The sequence below is a fragment of the Mytilus californianus genome, unplaced genomic scaffold, assembly GCF_021869535.1.
Source record: "Mytilus californianus isolate M0D057914Y unplaced genomic scaffold, xbMytCali1.0.p SCAF_4, whole genome shotgun sequence".
NCBI lineage: Eukaryota > Metazoa > Mollusca > Bivalvia > Mytilida > Mytilidae > Mytilus > Mytilus californianus.
Window position 1 is genome coordinate 69,559,654 of NW_026262690.1, and position 15,557 is coordinate 69,575,210.

Consider the following 15,557-nt stretch of genomic DNA (forward strand, 5'->3'; position numbering starts at 1 on the left):
ACTTATCGGGATTTGCTTGCATTTTATTCACCCGGAACCACTCAATAAGTATTTTTGACTCAGATTCCAAAGTTGAAATTAATAAATCAATATCTGGAGTACAGAAAGACAAAGTATTGTCATCTGCATAGTTATATAAACTACCATTTCTAACAAAAAGAAAAATATCATTTATAAATATGTTAAACAACAGTGGCCCTAGTATAGAACCCTGTGGTACGCCTTTATGGATGTCAGCCCAACCACTCAGAACATTGTTGACTTTAATTTGTTGTTTACGATTAGATAAATAGGACTTTAAAAGAGCAACTGCATTGGGGGGTACACCATATGCTGATAATTTAAATTAGGTATGTTCATTCTGTACAGTTAAAAAATAGTTTGAACATTTGATCTTAAATGTATCTAAATTATTTATTTCTTTAATATTATTTGGCAAATTATTCCAGGTAATAAGACCAGAATATTTAAATGTTCTTTTTAAAAAAATTAGAATTAGGTCTGGGTACATGAAGAAGTCCTGATGTTGTCGACCTGGGACAATAATTATAAAGATCAGTACAAATAGTAAATTTAATTGATAAATAATTAGCCTTTTCATCTAAATTTGGGTTTTTAATTTAAAATTAAAATAACAGGCAAACAAGCTTTTGTGAGACCTTGAAATTGAAAGTTTTATCCTTTTTCTTTTTTTAACTATTGTTAATCAATAAAAAATTACAAACAAAATAATTGTGCTTTGGTACTGGCTGTTATCAAAGGGAGACAATTCAATCTCAATCTCAATGTGTTTTAATCACAGGAGAGATAAATCTTGTTACATGAGGAGTTATCTCATCAACTATAGTCTATTTTTTAAAACATCGTCTAGGTATTTAGTTTGCTTACCCATGTTTTATAATTATTTCCTCACTTTTGAACCGCAAAGTAAACTTTGATAAAAACCTCTTAATATTTATTTGTTATGTAATCTTTGTGGATTAAAAAAAAAGATTCATTATAGGATAATAAGGGCGCCATCAAATAAATAGGTAAATATTAAAAAGAAGATGTGGTATGATTGCCAATGAAAACATCTCTCAAGAGACCAAATGACACAGAAATTAACAACTATAGGTCACCGTACGGCCTTCAACAATGACATATTGGAAACAAATCAGGTAGTATAATATATTTTGTGGCCAAATAATGGGTTGTTAGTGGGTGCGAGTCACTCTGACACTGATAAGGGGGTGGACAGAATAATGGGAACTATGGAATGAGAGGGCTGGAAATGGGAATTGAATAGATGAAAGCTGGAGTCCGGGTGGTGTTAACCGTGAGGAAAGGGTCGGTAAAACAGGGATAACTCATGTTGACGAAAACATAGGAGTGCATAGAAACAGAATACGGAGTGAAGTAGGAGTTTAGGGAGGAAACTGGGAATTCCCCCTTACTGATAGCCATAACAGAAAAGGGGTTGGGGGTCATGTATGTAGGAGGAGCAATTCTGCAGGGGATGCGGACCACATTTTGTTCTAGTGTGTCAACTGATAAATAAGAAGACGATTGATGCCTAATGTAATAGCGCTATCTAAATAAAAGAGAAAAAAAAAACAATGAAAACAATATATAATTTATTCAATAAATACAATTTGTATCATGTAGACCAAAAGTAGAGAAATGAAGCATTGAATGCCTGCAATAATTGTCCGTTTTAAGAACGCATATGGCAGATGCACTAACCTCATATGGAGATTTTGGATGAGCACAGCTTCCCATGGTTGGACTGAACGTCAGTCCACAGCCATTTCATCGATGGTGATGGAAGTTAAAAACCATCATGACAGGCTATCACGCCTTTGCTAAGTCAGCTCTATATAGCGCCTTAGAATGTGTGTAAAGAATTTCATTCGACATTGTAATTCCAAACAATTTATATGAAATGATTAAGTCTTTCAACAAAGGTTATAAATTATTAGCAAGGATGCAAATACTAAACTTTAGAATATAAATAGATATCTTTAACAATGAATTCAAAATAGCAATATCTATTCAATTTAACAAATATGTACTGAAGAAGTGTCATGTAAATCGTTAAATATAGAAACACGCAATTTCTATTTTTAAACAAGGGAAATAACAATTACATGATAATCATATCTGTCAAATGTATTTAGAAACAATTTGTTTTTATAAACAATTACTAATTAGGAAAAAAAAACCACGCACACACTGAAGATAACATGTGTTTTAGTTGCAACAACTTTATTGTTAATAAACAACTGCCAATCTGTACAAGAAATAAACACTGGTTTGGAACAAACTATACACTACGAACGACAACTCGACCTAGTATGTTACTCTTATTTGTTGATAATATAAACAAAAATTGATTTAAAAAAAGCGGTAATATGTAGCAATTAATAAAAATCAGAATGCCGTAGTAAAAATCATCAGGAAATTGATCTGCTTTGCCGCCCGGAGATGCCGATAAGTGAACTTGTACAAAATCATGTTTTCAGTGGAAGTGATGAATTGTCCTTTGCCAAAATAACAATTAATTCAGGTATCTAACATTGCTAACATATATTGATATCACGATAATACATTGATAATACTGTCTTGTTAAATATATCTTATTGTCAAAGAATGCAGCAATAGTGTCGTCATCGACGGCCAAAGAAAAAACCATGATGATAAAGCATGCAATTCCGGAAATTGACCGTCTCCGAAAATATTAAATTCTAAAATTGAGTTATTGTCCTTTTCGCGCCAGACGACTATTGAAAAGGCTAAGATAATCAGTTGCTAGACCATTCATCCAATTAAACATTAACACAGCTTGAAAATATTGCATCCTCGTAAATATAGTCATCCATTCAAGCTTTTTAAACATTAAAGTTGATGGAAAATCAAAAGAAATCTTGCAGCACGTTTTTGGAGCTTATGTATCCTTTCAAGATTACGGTTTGCGGTAAGACCCCATACTGTACAACAGTAGTCAATAATGGGTAATATATAGCTATTGTAAAAAAGAATAAGACCCTTTAATGGTAAATAACGTTTCAACCTTTTTAACAGGTATATTCTGGTTGAAATAGTTTCACATATTTTATCAATTTAATTTGACCATGATAAATTTTTATCAATATGAATTCCAAGACGTTTTTCAACTTCAACATTATCTAAAGCGATATTATCTTGTGATAAAACAAATGAACATTCATTGCAGCTTTCTAGTTTTCTGTCTGATCCAACAAGCATACATTTTGATTTCTTGCTTTTTATCGTCATATCATTTTCTTTACACAATTTAATAACATTTGATAAGTCTTAATTCAAACATATATTTAAATTTACAATAGATTTAGATGACAAATGCAAAGTTGTATCATCAGCATATTGATCAGATTCTGTATATTCTAAAGTTAATGGTAAGTCAATGATATAAACAAGGAACAATAAAGGTCCAAGTATAGAACCTTGGGGAACTCCAAAAGTTACAATTCTATATTCCGATTCAGTGGTTCCTAACTTAACTTTTTGCATTCTCTGAGAGAGGTATGATGAAAACCTTTTTTACAGAGTGGTCATCACATTTGTTTAATTTTAGTTTTGATAATAGGATATATTGATTTACTGTATCAAATGCCTTCTTAAAATCTAAAAAAAGAAAAGCGGTAAAATTTCGAATTCTTCCAACCATTTGTCAATTACTTTAATGAGTGCTGTATGACAAGAATGTTTTTCTTTAAATCCAGACTGCTGTTGTATTAATAATTTGTGAGTGGTTAAGAATAAATATAGTTGTTTAAAGACAATTTTTTTTTCAAATAACTTGGACACAGTGGGTAAAATTGAAATGGGTCGAAAATTGTTTGGATTGTTTTATCTCCTCCTTTAAATATGGGAGCAACTTTAGCAAATTTTAATATATTAGGAAATATTCCTGTAAATAAACTAATGTTTATTATGTGAGTAAGAGGGCTTGCTACAATCGATCTTGATAATTTTAAAATTCTTGGTCCAACTCACTCAGTTCCAGTTGATTTAGTTATGTCTAGATTTTTTAGACCTTGTAAAACCTCATCATTTGTGACAGTATATAATGAAAATTTAGCATCATCATTTATTTTTGATTTGACATAGTTGTTAATTTTCACAGATTTAAAACTTGTGTGAGGATTTGATATAAGCTTCTCACCTACTGTGCTAAAATGATCATTTTTGTTTACAAGTACTTTTCGTTCGTGTGTTAAAATGTCAATTTCTTGTTTTGTTGTGGAATTCATATCCTTCAAATGCCTCCAACCATAGAATTTAACAGTATTCATCATTATTTATTGCATCCATAAAATATGTTGCTTTTGTTGAACGAATTAATTGACTAGTTTTATTCCTATATTTTTTATAATTCTCAGTGTCTTTCTTTTTGTGAAAATAATCTTTTTGGAATTGTGATTTACCAGTTTCATTAGTATACCATTCTGGTTGATATTCATTTTTTACACGTCTTGTAACAACAGGTGCATGTTTGTCTAAAACATTGACAAGTAAGTAATACAAGAAGTAAACAATACCCTGTAGGGTATTGCGCCGGTTTTAATAACAACATTTAATTTACCTTACAAATAAGCCTGATATCCCATGTTTTTTGTTTAAAAGAATGCTACTGGTACAGCCAAACTTCAAAACCAAATATTTGTAAATATGAAAGAATTTAATTAAGTTTTAAATAATTTATGGTAACGAAATCCTTGACTTCATAATTTACCAGTTATACATAGATTATGTTAATTGAAATAAAAAAAAACGTACCTACAGACACGGGCATAGCGTACGAGTGGGAAATATACCCTTTAAATGCTGTACTTATAACATAAATCCAACAGTGCAGTTATTTGCATGGATTTTAACATATATCCTTCATTTAAAGAGGGTACCAATTTAGTTTCCACTAATTTCATTTGAGGCCCTCATAAAGTAAGTACAATATAACATAAGTAAATATGAAAAATACAAAATGATATAGAACATACAAATAAACAATAAAAAACAAAAGTAGTATATTTAGATTGTCATATGTATTGTTCATGTTAATGTTCAATCTATCTCTACGTGGTTTGTCCGAGATATTTGAAACATTTACATCAAATAACATAAAGATGCAGATGTTTGTTTGATCGTTGATCAATATATATAGCTACTCCATATAATTAAACACAACTGCAAGCATAATATTTGTTCTTATTATATTCGTGTTTGGTCGAATAACTCTCAAATTGTTTTTGCTTGTCCAAATCATTTTTCTCTGTGGATTACCTATTAGAATACTTGTGGTTCATGTAGGATTTGTTATCATGTTGTTCTTTTTACACTAAATGATTACTATCAAATAGAGATCATTATTCAAATTATTTTCGAGGAATGGATATTTTTACCATAATGTAATGTTGTGTCAGCAGTATACATGTCAATTTGACTCAATATTTTCAAATGGTAAAAACCATTACAAACAAAATAAACAGTAAAGGACCTAATATTCACACTCGTAAAATTTTACTGAGTTGGGCTTAATATTTTCAACACAAAACCTCTGTGTTTTAAAAGAATGATAATACTAAAACCAATGAAGAAACATTAGGATCTCGTAGCACCTTAAATTTGAGTACCACAAACAATTATATTATGATCCACCATTGATCTGTAAAAGGAGTTAGATAGTTTTTCTATTTGGTAGTTATGTGTAATCGTATTGATCGTTACTGTAAGATCTTGCAATTAGGTATTAAGGGCTTCCGATACCATTTACAGGGTGGAAAATGTGATAACGTCGCTAAAGTAAAATATCACTTTTTTTGCCGGTGGCTTAAATATGTTAGGAGATTATGTGTTTCTATTTTTATGAACAAATCACCGATGAATTTTTTCCAATTAGATAAATGTGTAGCAAAAATACCGGTTTTTATTCTAAAATCATAAATTTTGATAAAATGAACTATTTACAAAGAATTTTTACACAAATTCAGAGCATACTTCTGTAAAGCAGATAATCCAAATGATTGTCACAAAAATCCGCCTGTGTTTATCTTTTGAAACAAAAAAGTAAGCTTTGTCTGTCCTTAGGATACAAATGTTGAAAAACCGACATTTTGAGTGAATGTCTAAAATTTAGACCCGGTTTATCTCTAAAAGTAACACATGAAGAGTTTATTTTTTTTTTACATATTTGAATTAACAGGATGAAAATAAATTGTATGGACGAAAATCACCTCGAGATCAAATCTCTGTATCGTACGCCCTTAAAGTGACATGGATAAATGTAATACTTAACCAGCAAAGTGAAGGATTTCAGGAAACCTCCCATGGCTCTGATCCAAGAATAATAACTGTTGCTTGAATACATTAATAGAAAATTACATGTATGTTGAAAAAGTGACAAAATTTCTATCTTTAAATTTGTGACTAGACTGATTCCTGTAAAGTATTACTAATAGTTTCCTTAGTTTCATTACTGCAGGAACTACAAATACTGTTTTCTTTAAACCCACATGTAGCAAGAATTACATGTAAAATTTTAAACTGGAGTACTATATTAAATTTGTTATTTTTAATACAACAAAAAGATTAACTATAAATAAAATCCCGATGTTTTTGAAAAGAATTGAAATTGAATTGAATTTTGAAAGGATTTTTAAAACTATTTTTCAATCAATTCAATTTTTCGTTTGGTATGCATGTAGTTCTCTCTTTTTTTACAAGCTTTCGGTATCATATGTAGTAAATAATTGTATTCGAGTAAATTAAGATGAACGTAATATCTTTCCACGGAATTCGCGCAAAGACAAAAATTCACTGCTCTCTTTAAGTAAATCCTCAATAAAGGAAACTCATGATTCACACCAATTCTGGTAAAAGAGAAATTCATTATTCATTTTTACAGGTTACTAGTATCGTTTCACTACCACTTCAGCAGTGTTATTAGTGACAGTATTAAAGATATTCTAGTAAAGCAAAATTTCTTTCCAAAAGCTTTTAAATTTTGTAAAAATCTTTTACATACCACCTCGGGTATACGTAATCAGCCATATTTTACTGCTCCAAATTTGTTGTACTGATCAGATCATCTATTAGGAGTGTTTTCAATGGAGATAAATTCAAAGGGTCTAAAAGTTTATTTATCCATGTCATCTTCAATGAGAAACAGAAATGGCTATATCCGGCATATTTATTCCCCCTTTTCTTTTAACCTGACCACAGAAAACTAGAGAAAATGTTTTGAATTTGTTTGATCTTATGCACAGGTGGATTTGGCAGAAATATATGACTATGGATAAGGTAAAACAGTTGTGATACCTTTATTGAAAATTATAATTGGCCACTGTGTAGATTTTTGCACAAGTCGATTAAAAACAGGATTGAATAGAAAAGCGTAAACAGCTTCTGATGGATTGTAAGCTTTAATGGTTGACTTTTTCATTTTAGTTATTATTACTTGTGTTTATCATTGGTTTTCATTACAAAGGAACCCGACAAGGAGAGAAGTACGCATTTCCAGTATTTGCAAATTGTTTGAAGAGATATATATATGCAAATTGCATACAAGAACAGTCAATCACAATATAACTGAACATTAGCACCAAATATTTTTCTAGTCTGGATGCATCATTAACACCTTCACGTTTTGTTTCTGGATGCCTTTAATATCCCTTCAATGACCTGTGGATTTATAATAGTGTTAAGCTTTTTGTCTATAGATGTCTGTAACAACCATACAACATTTATTTATCAATATAAGTCATGGGGGATATGGAATATCAGAATAGTGTTAGTGTTTATTTCTGTATAAGTCCTACCGGACTATATTTAATGTGAGTTTTACTCATTAGTTTTTTTCAAAATCAGGACAATTCAGAGCTTGACATATAGTAAAGTTTGTCCATCATTGATTAAGAAGTATTGTCCTCTAGTTGTTTGCTTTTAGGTCAACGGACTTTTACAAAACATATATTGGAGTTTAGTATGACGTTCATTATCACTGAACTAGTATACATATTTGTTAAGGGGCCAGCTGAAGGACGCCTCCGGGTGCGGGAGTTTCTCGCTGCATTGAAGACCCATTGGTGGCCTTCGGCTGTTGTCTGCTCTATGGTCGGGTTGTTGTCTCTTTGACACATTCCCCATTTCCATTCTCAATTTTACCTTTTATATGAATTGGTTATTAGGAGAGCATGTTCAACTTTTCATAAAAAAAACATCTGAAACTGAGTTTTCCCTATGTGGAATATTATGATTGATTAAGGAAATCCTCATATTTGAGATGTTTAATGAGACCAAAGTATTTAAGAAGTCCCAATGGCGCTGATGTTATTTACTCTCAAGAACAAAAAACTGCTTCTTAAATTGCATCAGAATGATTAAAACTTGACATGGAGTTTTTAGACATTCGATTTTTCTATACCACTACTGCCATGCGCTTGGGTAGTCGTGAATAGATAAACCTTTGAAATCTAATTACTAGTAAGTAAGTAAGTAAGTAAGTAAGTAAATTGTTTATTATAGTGACATGTGTAAATCAACATAAATATATATATGTACAAAATATAATCCGACATACACCTATATAATCATATATAATATCAAATCCATGTTTTCCACTTTGTAAGAAACTAAAACTGTTAGATAAATTACAGAACGTATCAAGTTATCAAATTATGAAAATGGGGGCAATAAGATGTCATAGCAGAAACAGTTGTCGAAAGGAAAACTCCGTGTTTGTTTGCAAAGAAGTATATATATAATAGTTAGGCATTGTTAGGCATTTTATATAACGGATGATCTTCTGTGTACACCTACCCCTTATCTATCTATTTGCATGACTTAAGATTTCTAAGAAAGGCTTGAAATACTCCATAACTAACTGGATCAGTCTTAAACATGATACATGTATTATACAAAGAAAAAAAAATGATAAACGGGAAAACAAAATTATTCTTCTTGAAACATACATTATGAAACATAAAAACATATTTTACGAATTCAATTAAAGAATTAACTCCAGGTGCAAAATTAAATTTCAGTATAATTACCTTGAACCAATATTTTATTATTACTTATAATAAGTAATAAAACGCCTATAATTGTTCAATTACTTATTGTTGTTTTTCCTATCCTATAATTGTTATAGTTAATATATAATTATAATTTATAGAGAAAACAGGATAATGCACCCTCATTTCTGTTATATAGATACAATGGATACGCGTGGATTCTTGAAAAAGAAACCATGAGCTCGGAGGGCGAATGGTTTGTTTTTCATGAATCTACGCTTATCCATTGTATCTATAACTTAAACTATTGTGTTAATTTCTTTTCAAAATTAAAGCCTTTTCTTAATTAGAAGGTATTGTAAGTGATTTTAAATAACCATGTTATCGTGTCCAACGATGCATTGATAAATCTCAGATCACAATTAATTGGTAAACAAAATACAAATATAACACTTCTACCTTTAAAGATCTTAATATTATCAGGCATCTGAATATTATCTGTTTTTACAAAATAAGACATATTCGAACTTATTTCTAATAAAATTGAGAATGGAAATGGGGAATTTGTCAAAGATACAACAACCCGACCAAAGAGCATATATAAAGTATATATAATAAGTATGTTACCAAAATTTCTAGCACTCTAGGCACATCACGATTTTCTCGCATAGGATTGCGAACAAACATTTGTAAAATTATGTAGTAAAACAGATGAAATCATACTATATTTATACAACAAAAATTGACAAATAGAATGTAATCATTTTTGTTTCAAACATGTGAAATAGCCAATAATAATCAAAAAAATAAACGGTAAAACTCGCTATTATTACAAAAATATCCACTATAACATGCAAAATTAGAAAAAAAAAACAGAATTGGGACAACAGAGATAATACAGGGATTCGAACCTAAACCGACAAATCCCTATCTTTTAACTCGTTGATTTAAAGCATGCTAACCTCGCGGCTACCAACTTATACTATACGACTGCCCATTGTGTATATATAAATGTACAACCCCTGTGTGTCCGATGTTCATTTATATATATAAAATAAGACATCGAAGTTGTAACCCATTGGTAGCCGAGAGGTTTCGTAGATGTGTTGATGTCAGTCATTCATAACAGATTTCAAGGAAGGGTTCGATTCCCAGAGAAGGCATTTACAAATTACAAAAATTAAAGGTAAGTTTTTAAATTAATTCCATTAGTGAACAGAAATCAGTAAATTAGCAAATTCAAACTTAATGAAATTAGACACACAAAGGAAACAATTGAATATAATTTGGTGAGTCCATTTCAGCGGCAGATTTAGGAAGCGTTGATTCTAGAAAAAGAATCCACGGTAAATGAATAGGCTGACGTCACCACAATGGTTTAAGTTATATAGATACAATGGATAAGCGTGGATTCTTGAAAAAGAAACCATGAGCCCGGAGGGCGAATGGTTTGTTTTTCATGAATCTACGCTTATCCATTGTATCTATAACTTAAACTATTGTGTTAATTTCTTTTCAAAATTAAAGCCTTTTCTTAATTAGAAGGTATTGTAAGTGATTTTAAATAACCATGTTATCGTGTCCAACGATGCATTGATAAATCTCAGATCACAATTAATTGGTAAACAAAATACAAATATAACACTTCTACCTTTAAAGATCTTAATATTATCAGGCATCTGAATATTATCTGTTTTTACAAAATAAGACATATTCGAACTTATTTCTAATAAAATTGAGAATGGAAATGGGGAATTTGTCAAAGATACAACAACCCGACCAAAGAGCATATATAAAGTATATATAATAAGTATGTTACCAAAATTTCTAGCACTCTAGGCACATCACGATTTTCTCGCATAGGATTGCGAACAAACATTTGTAAAATTATGTAGTAAAACAGATGAAATCATACTATATTTATACAACAAAAATTGACAAATAGAATGTAATCATTTTTGTTTCAAACATGTGAAATAGCCAATAATAATCAAAAAAATAAACGGTAAAACTCGCTATTATTACAAAAATATCCACTATAACATGCAAAATTAGAAAAAAAAAACAGAATTGGGACAACAGAGATAATACAGGGATTCGAACCTAAACCGACAAATCCCTATCTTTTAACTCGTTGATTTAAAGCATGCTAACCTCGCGGCTACCAACTTATACTATACGACTGCCCATTGTGTATATATAAATGTACAACCCCTGTGTGTCCGATGTTCATTTATATATATAAAATAAGACATCGAAGTTGTAACCCATTGGTAGCCGAGAGGTTTCGTAGATGTGTTGATGTCAGTCATTCATAACAGATTTCAAGGAAGGGTTCGATTCCCAGAGAAGGCATTTACAAATTACAAAAATTAAAGGTAAGTTTTTAAATTAATTCCATTAGTGAACAGAAATCAGTAAATTAGCAAATTCAAACTTAATGAAATAAGACACACAAAGGAAACAATTGAATATAATTTGGTGAGTCCATTTCAGCGGCAGATTTAGGGAGCGTTGATTCTAGAAAAAGAATCCACGGTAAATGAATAGGCTGACGTCACCACAATGGTTTAATTTATCAAGAGGGCGGCACCAAAAGTTATTATTTCGTAGTTTAGCATTAACCGAAATTATGTATCTGTTTAATTCTGATTGAACGTTCAAACATTAAACCAAACGGGAAGCCTATTTAGTGGAGTGTTTTCTTATGGCTTCTGTATCCCCCTTCGAATAACATATAACGGTTTTGCTGACGCTCTAAACTTCGAGAGTCCCCTTATAGCTTCTGCATCCCCCTTCGAATAAGACACAACGTTTTTGCTGAGGCGCTAAACTTCGACTGTCTTCTTATGGCTACTGTATCCCCCTTCAATTAAGACACAGCGTTTTTGCTGACGCTCTAAACTTCTGATCAAAGAATCCATAAACATACGGATTGACAATATTGTTTACAGTAGTCATGTGATCTATAAATTTAAACACAATGGTCTCTGTCTGGCTAATTTTAATCCAAAAATAACGATCTTTGATCAACGAGAAAAGTAAAAATATTTGTGGTAAGTATGACAGAATAAATGCTAAGCTTATAACCATAAACATATACGAAAATTTTCTTGAGGATGCTGGCTCGTCAGATGTTGCCTTGTTTGCTTTTGAATAATTTGAAAAAGGAACCTCTACTTTTTCTTGGCGTGTTTCTTGCTCATTGTTAGTAAGTGAAAAATCAGTCGAATTTGCCTCGGTCATGCTTGTTCCTTCCTGGGCAACGTAAAATGTTGATCCAGATTTTTCTTTCGATGTGTTTGATCTCGCCGCCTTCGTCGAGTTTCTTCTTGCGTTTGTATTCCGAATGACAATGAAAATTTTCCTGGCTATCAGGGAATTCAAAATTATAAGTTCCAGCATTACAGATACTATAACAAAAGATATGAAACATATAAAACCTAGGATAGAATCACTGTTTTCGTTTACTTCAAACACGTCTGCTGCACATATATATCCTGTGACATTCAATGCAGGATTAGGGACTTCTAAGATTTCATCCCAAATGACGAATGGAGCGCCAGTGCCTGCAGCTAGAAGAAATATAATCACAAGAGATACACGTCGCCATCTAAGAGTTATCTGGGGTCCAAATGGTCGGCATACTTTCAAATATCTCTGTAAAGTTATAATGCCAAGAAAATATATTGAAGAGAAGGTAAATATATTAACAGCAAACCATAAATAACGACACGCATTGATGTCTTGAAAATTGACAGGAAGTATAGTTCTCCAAAGCTCGAATGGCACTCTCAAAAGTGTTGCCAAAAGATCCACCAATGCTAAAATTGGAATGAAATACCGACTGTCACTTTCCTTCCTAAGCTTTGTTTGATACACAATCAGAACCATCGCATTCCCAAATACTCCAACAATGAAATAAATAATAAGGAAAACGTCATGCACAATGTATTTATAGGCTTCTTCCAAGTTCCACGCATTTAAAATCTCCTCTGTTGAACGATTCATTTTGTTATATTCTTTTTAATCTGGTTGAGACTGATGCGATGTATCATTTGATGAAAACATGATTAGGTTGTATACTTAAATACAATTTATATTCTTCCTTGTTTGAACGACGAACCACCTACAGTCCATCTGATATTTTATTTAAAGTGTCATTTCCGTATTTCAAATAAATTATTATGTCATATACTTACTGTTTTTTTTTTAAGATATGAATCGGACGTAATTATGAGAAACGTGCATTTAATATCTCTTCATTCTCAAGTTTTCTTACAGTTTTTCAAGTATTGTAATCCAAAACTTTCGCTAAAATTATTATTTTTCTAGTATTGATAAACGTAGTAAAAATTATATATATTGTGTTTTTTTAAAGATGAAGTTAGCTAAGTGGGAAGATTCTTTCCGATGAAGAAAATTTAACATTTTGTACTATTTCCAACTTTCTTCCGATACAATACAATCCCGGAAATACTTCTTTTGAAATTGTTTGTTGTATAAAAATCATATCAAATTACAGAAGGGAGAAATTAAACAAGTAAATAACGGACACCACCTAGGCCGAAAGTAAATAAACGAAGAGAAACATAATTAATCCACAAAATATAACACAGAAAACTAAAGATCGAGCATTATAACCCTCGATAAAAACCGAGGATTAAGGTTAAAACGAAGTAATTATTTACATAGGCGACAATACTAGCCTTTTTGGGTCCTACGTTTTCACTATAAAAGATCCGTTGATAAAAATGTCAAATTCTGAATTATCAACACCTTTGGGTGTAAATAAAACTGCAAAATATATACGGTGCCGCAGCTTTTTCATAGAAAAATGGCATTTTTTAAGGGTACTCAACGGTTCAGGAATTTCCGAAATAGTATGAATGAAGAAGACCCCTAGTTTGCCTAGTTTGGCACAGAAAATGTTGCTCGTCACAGAGAGTTTCCTCTAAATTTCTAGCTATTTCTACACCAATGGCCAACACTCATTTCTCACTATTTCAATTTTGATTTCTAATTACCAGGGCAGCAGAAAATACATTTACTTCTACCTATTATCTTGGGTGTAAAATCTAGGTGGCGCCAGTCATCCTTAATGACTTCCTTTTAACCTTAAACCAGGTGCTCTAGGGGTGTAAACACGATGAGACAGTCATTGTCGATACGACAAATAGAACATCTCCGTTGCCTTGTTTGACACACACTTACACACATTGTAACGTTCAGTTAAGCGACTGCTTCATATACACTTTCAGCAATGATTCTACTTCAACCATCAAGAATCTTTGGTTAACCGGTGTCATTGTAAGCCTAAACAAAGAAAATCAAGAAAAAGAAAGCTCTTGAATGTCGTATCAACTGTCATATATTAATATGTTATTATCCTATTTAGAGATTGTCGATTTCTGATTTCTTGATATTAGTCAAAGCATGACAGACCTAGCAGTATTTTGTGTATTTTAGTTTAATGGGACTGATGCGATAAATACTGTCAAACAAGTTTGAATAATTACGATTACGTGAACGCAGGGAAGGAACGTGGTTTATTCGCAACTGAAAGTGATAGCTATCTTTATATCTTCTGTTCAATACAAATTAAGAATCTCGTTCTATTTTTTGTTACTTCTCAATCATTTGTAAAGTGTCTGATATTCGTAACTCTTGAAGACATATTACAAGAATACCTTTTACCTTTTCTTTCAAAGAAAACAGCGATTGTATTTTTAAATTAAGATCTTGTTTCATGAAGGGCAAATCTCAGTGCAAAAACCACTTAGGCGAACAAAAATTTCTCTTAAGGTGGTACCTAACACTACAGGGAGATAACTCTGTAAAAATCAGATAAACGTTTTAATTACGTTGTATTGTTAAGGAAATATTAAGCTTCTCAATGATCAAAATTAGTGTTTGTCAAACTGCTATATAACCAATGAAATTTTTCTGATAAAATGGTTGGTTCAAATTTTTTGAAATTTTTATATTTTTGTCAAAGGGTCAAAGTAAACATTTTGTCAAAATTTTATGAAAATTAAACGAGCCAAATCAATATTAGTCAAGGTGTTGGATCCACCTTAAACTGACATCAATAAAATGCTGTATTTAGAAAAAAAGCATGTTTGTTATCATTCATGGACGTGTTTATCAACAGACTCAATATTATTTTGAAACCATGCATCTGTACTCTTCGTCTTGTCGTTTTTTCCCGATTGTCCCATTTTTTTACCTTAAATTATATGCTGTATAAAAATAAGGAGACGTGGTACCATTGCCAATGGGACAACTATCCACCAGAGTTAAAATGAAGTGGTAATAAGTAATTATATAGGGCACCGTACGGCCTTCAACAATGCAAAAAACTCATACGTATAGTCGGCTATAAAAGGCCCAAACATGAAAAATGTGAAACAATTCAAATGAGAAAATTAACGGCCTTATTCATAACAAAACAATTTACGAAAATCAAATATGACAGACATGAATCAGACATGTTGCTTTTTTATAATCCGCATCTGGTTAATA

General features: G+C 31.4%; 1 protein-coding gene across 1 annotated transcript; it reads right to left on the reverse strand.

Moving 5' to 3' along the window:
• Positions 1-8,519: 8,519 nt before the first annotated feature.
• Positions 8,520-13,277, reverse strand: LOC127698680 (type-1 angiotensin II receptor-like). Its single transcript, XM_052202284.1, has one exon. It carries the CDS (start codon positions 13,041-13,043, stop codon positions 11,901-11,903), a length of 1,143 nt encoding a protein of 380 aa, XP_052058244.1. The 5' UTR covers positions 13,044-13,277; the 3' UTR covers positions 8,520-11,900.
• Between the last annotated feature and the right edge of the window lie 2,280 nt (positions 13,278-15,557).

What these genes read in the sequence shown, in the direction of transcription:
- LOC127698680 (XM_052202284.1), bottom strand. Translation starts at nt 13,043, where the DNA reads ATGAATCGTTCAACAGAGGAGATTTTAAATGCGTGGAACTTGGAAGAA.